Here is an 8,500-nt window from a genome sequence, read left to right as displayed (position 1 = left end):
ACATAGGCGTCAATTGGATTAACGCCTCATTTGTTTTGAGAATTTTTTTAATTAAAAGTGAATTACTTTAAAAAATAATAAAAAAAATGAATTATTTGGAATATTTATTTGAAAAAATAAATTATTTAAATAAAATTTTCCTGTTGAAGGAAGAGATATTTATTTTAAGAGATAATAATAAATCAATTAAGAGATCTCTAGTTGATTGTTTCTCTAGTTGACATGTGGCAAACAAAAAAACAACGGTTGTAACTTGAAATAAATTTTTAAAATGAATAAAAAAAAAGAAGTAACCCCTTTCTTCAACCTGGAAGTCTAAAACAAAGTCCTCGAAATAGCGCCACCGCACTACCGCCGCACCTCCCTAATGCCCAATCACACCGCCGTCTTCTAACTCCTCCGATGAACAGCGTCTCAGGTCATTTTCTCCTTTTCCATTCCTATGAAATTCCTAAGAGTAGAGATAAATAGGATTAATACTCTTTTGAAAGTTGTTATCATTTTTCTATTTTCTATGAATATTATTTTTCTATTTTCTATGAATATTATTAGTTTATTGCTACATAAGTTGAGTTTACTCTATTATTTTATGTGTTTTCTTATAGAAGACATGAATTTGTCAACCATTCCAAAAGTTGAAGTTGTAGAGAAATGTGTAAACAATATCCATGAAAATATTGTTCAACATGGGGAAGGGGAAGAGTGTGTTGTTGATTATACACCGCATTTAGAAATGGAGTTTGAATCCGAGGTAGCGGCGTATGAATTTTATAATGAGTATGGCAGGGTAACTGGATTTGGTATTCGTCGAGAATATGGAAATAAAAGTAGAAAAGATGGAACTTTGACTTCGAGAAGATTCACATGTTTTAAAGAGGGTAAACGGATTGTTGACAATCGGAGCAACTTGGTAAAAGAGGGTAGAGTAGAAACTAGAACGGGATGTAATGCTCGTATGGTTATTTCACTTGATCGAAAGATTGGGAAATATAAGGTTGTTGATTTTGTAGCTCAACATAATCATGCTCTTCTACCGCCAGGGTATGTTAATATGATTCGCTCCCATCGACGCATATCTGAGTCACAAACATCTCAAATTGCAATGGGTGATGAATCTAGATTAAAACAAAAAGTTTTTCGAAAAGAAGTTTCCAAGCAAGTTGATGGAATGGATGATATTGGTTATACAAGACAAGAAAGGAAGAATTATCTTCCAACTAGAAGGGCGCAGTCCTTAATGTATGGTGAGGTAGGTGCTTTGTTGATGCATTTTAAACAACAAAGTGAAAATCCTTCGTTCTTTTATGATTTTCAATTAGATGTTGAAGAGCAAATAACAAATATATTTTGGGCGGATGCACAAATGATAAATGATTTTGGATGCTTTGGTGATGTCGTCAGTTTTGACACAACATACAAGACAGATAAGGATTATCGGCCCTTGGGAGTATTTGTTGGACTAAATAATCACAAGCAAATGATTGTTTTTGGTGCAACGTTGCTATATGATGAAACAATTCCTTCTTTTCAATGGTTATTTGAAACTTTTGTCCAAGCAATGGGTGGAGAAAAACCTAAAACCATTATAACTGATCAAGATGCTGCAATGGCCACGGCTATTTCTTTAGTTATGCCAGAAACATTTCATGGATTGTGCACTTGGCAGATAAGAGCAAATGCCATGAAGCATGTGAACCATCTCTATCAAAAGGGTTCACAATTTTGCTCGGATTTTGAAGCATGCATTGATCTACATGAAGAGGAAGGTGAGTTTTTGAATGCATGGAATTGTTTACTTGCTGAACATAATGTTTCTAAAGATTCATGGCTTCATACAATTTTTCAACGGAAGGAAAAATGGGCATGGACGTACGTTAGAAAAAAATTCTCAGCAGGTATGCGTTCTATTCAATTAAGTGAGAGTTTTAATTATGAGTTGAAAAATCATTTGAAGTCAGATTTAAATTTAGTACAATTTTTCACACACTTTGAAAGAGTTGTCAATAAACAACGGAACAATGAGTCAGAAGCCGATTATGAGTCAAGACACGAGTTGCCTAAATTGAAAATGAAAAGAGCTCCTATGCTGGTACAAGCTGGAAGCATTTACACTCCAACAATCTTTGAAGAATTTCAAGAGGAGTATGAAGAATATCTAGGCACTTGCGTAAAGAATTTGGATGAAGGGTTGTATGTTGTTACAAACTATGATAATAGTAAGGAGCGGATGGTAATAGGGAATCTTGAGGATCAAAAGGTTGTTTGTGATTGTCATAAATTTGAGACGTATGGTATCTTATGCAGTCATGCTATAAAAGTTTTAGATGTTTTGAATATTAAGTTAATTCCTCAACACTATATACTGAAGCGATGGACAAGAGATGCAAGGTTAGGAAGTAATCCAGATTTAAAAAGGCAACATATTGAATTGGATATAAAAGCCCATTTCATGGAGCGATACAATGAGTTATGTCCTCGAATGGTTAAATTGATCAACAAAGCATCAGAATCTCATGAAACTTACACATTTTTGTCCAAAGTTTATGAAGAGTCTGATAAAACAATTGATGATATGTCTGCTAAAAGGTTTGTGGGTGGAGAATCACTTGAAATGCGACATGCATCCATATCCATCGGCAACGAAAAAATTAACAACAATGTGGAAACTGTTGATGTTGATGGAGAAAAGAGTATAAAGAAGTCGAGATTGCTCAAGTAACGCTAAGAAACAGTGTTGGACATAATTGAGCTGTCCCAGTATCCTTTACTCAGATCACAACATCCAGAAGTGAAGTTTGCACTGCGTTACATTGCACATCTTTCAGAGTTGCGAAATCGAGGTGATGTTCTTGTGGATTCCGTGATGAAATTGAAAGTCGTTGCTTCCTACTTCTCTTGGATTGATGTGCATTTCTGATCTTTATTATCTAAAATGCTTAAAAGGAAAGTGTCTTCCGCGTCACATTTCTCTTGAAAACCTTGAGATTTCAGATTGTCGCCATGAATCTTTACCAGAAAAAGGACTGTCTGCCTCTCATTCGGTACTGACTATTAAGTGCTGCCTTCTACCACAAGCAAGTTGTCAGAACAATGGAGGGAAAGAGTGGCATAAGATTGCACATATGAATAATCAGGTGAGTTGTGTCTCAACCTTTGCAGCTTTAGAAACTATTAAGTGCTGCCTTCTACGACAATCAAGCTGTTGTGTTCTTGAGTATAATTGTTTTTGCTTTTAGAAACCATTCCAACTTCAAAAGTTTAGATTTTAAGCTTTTCTCTTCAAACATGATTTTTAATCTTATATTTATTGTTACACACACTTTTTATGTAAACGCATTTAAATATAGATTATTTTACCCTCAATTCAACTTTAATTAAAATTATTTTTTATCAAACAGCAAAGAAAGAAGCCAACTATGAATGTTCACAAGACTTGCTTTCCAATAAGTTCTCAAGTCATGGAAATGTACATTGCTGCCAAAGATGAATGGGAGGTTGAAGAAGTTGGTCGAGTCTTGGCTCATCAATTTCATGTTTGACAATTTGATAACTCATTTCATGAAATGCAAAATGTATAGGTTTTATTTGGAGTGGAAATGAATGTAATTTACATACTCTCATTAGGTTGAGCTTGCTGAAAGAGAAGAAAATGAAAATTAAGTATATTATTTAGATGATCAAGTTTATTAATAGTATTTGTTGAACTTCTTCATTGTCGTTTTAAACTTTTTTTCCATTAGTGTTGTGAGTTTAATAAAGTTTCTCGTCATTAATTATCCAGCTTAGACTATATTTATTTGGATAACTCGACACAGTATTATTCTAGATTTGGCCGGTGGATTGAGTTTGAAAAAAATGGATTACTCATTTTAGAATTTGAAGGACAATGTTCAAGAGAACCTAATGAGTGACGACAATGATACAGAAGAAAATGAGAATTAATTAGATTATTTAGATGTTTAAGTATATTATAATTAATAATATTTAGTTGACATTTTAGTGTTTAGATCTTTTGTTTATTATCTATTAGTAATTTTTTATAGTGTTTGAGTTATGGCCGTTATTTGTATGTTGTTGATTTTCTAGATATATGTCTTGTGTTTGAGCTATGGCGGTTGCAAAATGTTGTTATTTTTTTTTTTTATAAATATTAATGGTAAAAAATATTTGAGATTTTTATTTTATTTTAGTAAGAAATGATTTGAGTAGTTTCATTAAAAGAGAATGAATATTAATAAGTTTAAGTAGTCGGCCTTCTGCAAGAGGAAAGTTGTGGTCTTGTGTTTAAAATCTATTAGGATAAATTTTCATAATATTTTATTATCCAAAACAAAAAATATAAATTTTATTTCTATCACGAGCTTTGATTTATCCCTCGTAATAAAAAAAATAATAATAATATAAACTTTTTTTAAATTTAAAATAATAAATGAATAAAGTCACGTGAATTTTAAAAAATAAATAAAAGTTAAAAGAAAAGGCACATGAAATTTAAAAATAAATATAAATTAAAAGAAAAGTCACATGAACATGTCACGTCAACAAACATGAACATTTTATGTCATTTTGCCAATCGAGGGGTCAAAAACATAAAATCTTTACTTTATAATGGAGAATCAAGAAAAATAGATATTACAGGAAGTAAAACGAATTTCGCTAATATTATAGGGGTGATTATATTTAGCCCTTTATTTTATTAGTTAGTTTTTATCATCTTTATCAGTCTCTTAAAACTTTATGTTTTTTAGTTTTTTTTTTAAATAACAAATTGTTAGTAGTTAAATGTTAGTATATATTTACACCCTTATCATTATTTAAACCCTAGACCTCAAGCTCGTTTTTTAGTTTCTCTTAACCTAATATGTTAGAGTCTATAAATTGATTCTCCGCATGGATTGTCCTGTTTGAAGTCATTAAGATGAGAAACTTCTCCCGAAGGCATTTTGAAATGAGGAACAAAGTTTGTGGATCTATGTGCTAGTGGTATAATGTCCATGACAATCAAATGACATCGATGGTTTCGATGATGCCAATATTATGAAGTGAATTCTTTATTTGAAGTTATGATCAAGTTGTTATGCTTGAAAGATTAAAATATCAAAGTCAATCACTTAAGGACACCACCTAATGTCAAGCGGCGTTCGGTGGAATCCTTTATGATCTCTAGTTAAGCAATCTCTCTAATAATGGTGTCTATCAAGAAGTCTTATCAAGCCTCATGAGACAGAAGAAGTCAAGTCTCAGATGAAGTGTTGAATCATTGATGAATCAAACAAGTAATCTTGAAGCTTTAGAGATTGTGAAAGAGAGGAAGTGTGAAAACTCACACGATCAGTATTTGAGTGATCATGGTCTTGTAAAAGATATTAGAGTAGTTCTTAAATATATAAATATACACATTCATCTAAAAGTGTTTTTAACCTTTGTATTTTATTAAACACCTTAAAACCCTTTGAGGAAAACATTAAAGTGCTTGTGGGATTGATCAAAAGTGTTCCACAAAGAAGATAAGGATCACTCAAGAAAAGATGAAGAAAGTCCAATATATAAAAAAAGAGTTATACATATCAACAAAGGAGACCCTTGAAATTTAATTAGGGGGATCATGTGTTCTTGAAGGTTACTCCTAAACTAGGGTTGAAATGAGCATTCAAGACGAAAAAGTTGAGTCTGAGATATATTGGTCCTTACCAAATCGTAAGTCAGGTAGGTGGCGTTGCCAGCTTTTATATCCATACTACATGATGTATTTCATGTATCTCAACTTCGGAAATTTATACCAGATTTATTTCAGCCCATCCTTCTAGATATAGTTGAAGTTACATCAGATCTCACTTTTCAACCGCAACTCAGCCGGATAGTGGATTATTCGGTGAAGTTCCTAAGGAACAAAGAGATATTATTAGTGAAAGTGGTGTGGGAAGAATATCACCCTGGAGAATCTACGTGGGAATTGGAAGCAGAGTGCGAGCCAAGTATCCACACCTCTTCAGGTACACTTATAAATTTTGAGGACAAAATTTAAATTAAAGGGGAGAGTGTAATATCCAGTGTTAAAAATGTAAAATATTTACTTCAAGATGAGTTGTATTCAAATACCACCTGTTGGTATTCGAATATCAGTGTTAAAATGTAAAACTTTGACTTCTAGATGAGTTGTATTCAAATACTACGATTTGGTATTCGAATACCAATGTTAAAAATGAAAGGCAAAATTAAAAATAACATAACTTGAGTTTAGTAGCTCCGATTTACGTAACATCAATTGCGTTAGAAAGGTAACTCAAAGATATATCGTGGTAAAATTTCACAAAACTTGTATCTATGTGTGATGTTTTGATTAATGAATAATATTGGGGTAAATTTGGAACCGTAAGTAACCCTAGGGCACAAACTTAAGTGAAACCAATATTGAATCTTGGAATTATACATGTATCACAAGATAGTGAACAATCGTTAATGTTGATTCTGAAAGGAGTCAATTAAGATACATGTGAGGAATGTTGAGACTCCGTGCACATAATAGAGTGTAGCTTGTAATTATGAGGATAATTCGTTCAAGATGGTAGGTCGCATCATAAAACCAACCTTGACGGGAATGATTAGTAGGTAGTTGACATTCTGTGGGGCTAACCATCTCCTAAAGTGTACATGGTACATTAAAGCGGATGTATCAACATTCCTACATTGTATGCGGCTGATCATGCCTTGTTAAGGTCCTTAGCCAATCCATTAGTGAAATTATGTTCCTCAAGGGACAAATGTCGAACATGATGCTCTAGCAACAAATGCAATAAGATACACTAGGAGCAATACACTAACTAGTAATTGATGAAGGATCATAAAATAAATAAAGAACACAATCAATTGTTTACCCAGTTCAGTGAAACTACACCTACATCTGGGGGGTTGAGTCCATAACCCAAGAAAGAAAAATCATTATTAGTAGCTTAGTACAATTAGACTTACAAGAAAAAATAAACCTTATGTTGTTCAATGCCTCTTTCTAATTGCCCAATGGCTTTCAATTAAGAGCCTCCCCCTAAATATGAGAACCTATTCACTTTCTTATTTGGTACAATCTTAGTGACAGGGGAAAACGACCACTAAACCCTAGTGATCAACTTCAATCTTCACAAGATAAATAATGTTAAATATTACAACTCCACTAGACAAGCCTTCTATGCCAAGTTACTAAAACATATAGGTGTACATAAACAATGTTGATTACAACTCAACTAGACAAACTATTTATGCCAAGTTACTGAAACATAGAGGTGAACATAAAGATTCAACACTTATCCTCTAATGGCATTATCGTGAATACACGACACAAAACATAACACTCTAAGATCTTCAATGGGAGCGCTTGCTTCCAATGTAGGTTTTGATCTCCTTATATAGCAAATAATGTTGGGCTTTTTCCTTATGGATATTTAGATATTTTTGTCCAGAATTTATGCACAATCTGTTGGATATTTAATTTTCTCCTTGAATATCTCAAACAAAAAGATATGATTTGATTTTTTACAAATTCAAATTTAAATTTGATTTGATATTCCAGTTGTCCACATATCATATAATCATATTTCTAAAATAAATAGCAATGAAACATAATTGAATCTTCTTAAAATATTTTGTTAAAATGGAGCAATCTGGCGCTTGTTGCACGAGGCCCAAATGTCGAACCCCCTAGACCAATCTTTAACACTTTGACATTTCTCCAAGCTGTTGTTTTGCTAAAATTCAACAAATCCAATAGGAACAACAATCCCCCCTTTGGAAAATTATGGAAAAACATCTCTTCAAGATAAATAACACTTCTTCAAGTGACAACTAATAGATGTACTAGATCTTCAAAGCAATTCAGTAGTAGCAGCTTCCATGTATTAAAGTTAAGCACCAACAACAGAAGTCGAAGGCATAAATATTTAAATGCTTACACATAGTCCATTCAGTTTGCTCAAAACCAAACAGACAATCATGCAATCATTCACATGCTTAGTCATGCACGAATCTAGTATCACATAGTTAGTAGCATACAATCATACTAACTAACATATATTAGTATGCAATATTCCACAGACTTAGTCATGCATACAAAGTCAATTAGAGATGATATAATGAATACTACTAACACACACACACACACACACACACACACACACACACACACACACACACACACACACACACACACACATATATATATATATATATATATATATATATATATATATATATATATATATATATATATATATATATATATATATGTTTTCATTGATACAAGGACCATGACCTAATGTCCTGCCCAATGCCTCAGCATGAAGCACAACATTAGCACTGTCCCAAAAGGGGTTAGTACTAAACAAATTCGTGTTACCTAAGAAACACCATTACTCCCCATTTTTGCCATAACTTTGCAAACGGTTAGTCCTTTAATAAAGTCAGTATGCATAAATAGCATACACAAGTTCAATCATGCAAGGGTTATGTT

General features: G+C 32.6%; 1 protein-coding gene across 2 annotated transcripts; it reads left to right on the top strand.

Annotated features, from left to right (window-relative positions):
- Positions 1-275: 275 nt before the first annotated feature.
- On the top strand, positions 276-3,776 carry LOC127085847 (protein FAR1-RELATED SEQUENCE 5). Of its 2 annotated transcripts, none has more exons than XM_051026398.1 (3): positions 276-418; positions 606-3,134; positions 3,399-3,776. In XM_051026398.1, the coding sequence occupies exons 1-2, from the start codon at positions 403-405 to the stop codon at positions 2,717-2,719; spliced, it is 2,130 nt and encodes a 709-aa protein (XP_050882355.1). In that variant the 5' UTR covers positions 276-402; the 3' UTR covers positions 2,720-3,134; positions 3,399-3,776. The 2 variants fall into 2 exon arrangements, with proteins under 2 accessions (XP_050882355.1, XP_050882356.1); XM_051026399.1 differs by having other exon boundaries at positions 288-418; positions 609-3,134.
- Positions 3,777-8,500: the final 4,724 nt, after the last annotated feature.

This window comes from Lathyrus oleraceus, chromosome 5 (genome assembly GCF_024323335.1).
Source record: "Lathyrus oleraceus cultivar Zhongwan6 chromosome 5, CAAS_Psat_ZW6_1.0, whole genome shotgun sequence".
NCBI classification, from domain to species: domain Eukaryota; kingdom Viridiplantae; phylum Streptophyta; class Magnoliopsida; order Fabales; family Fabaceae; genus Lathyrus; species Lathyrus oleraceus.
The sequence above is the reverse complement of the archived record's forward strand: the minus strand, read 5'-3'. Positions and strand labels throughout refer to the sequence as shown.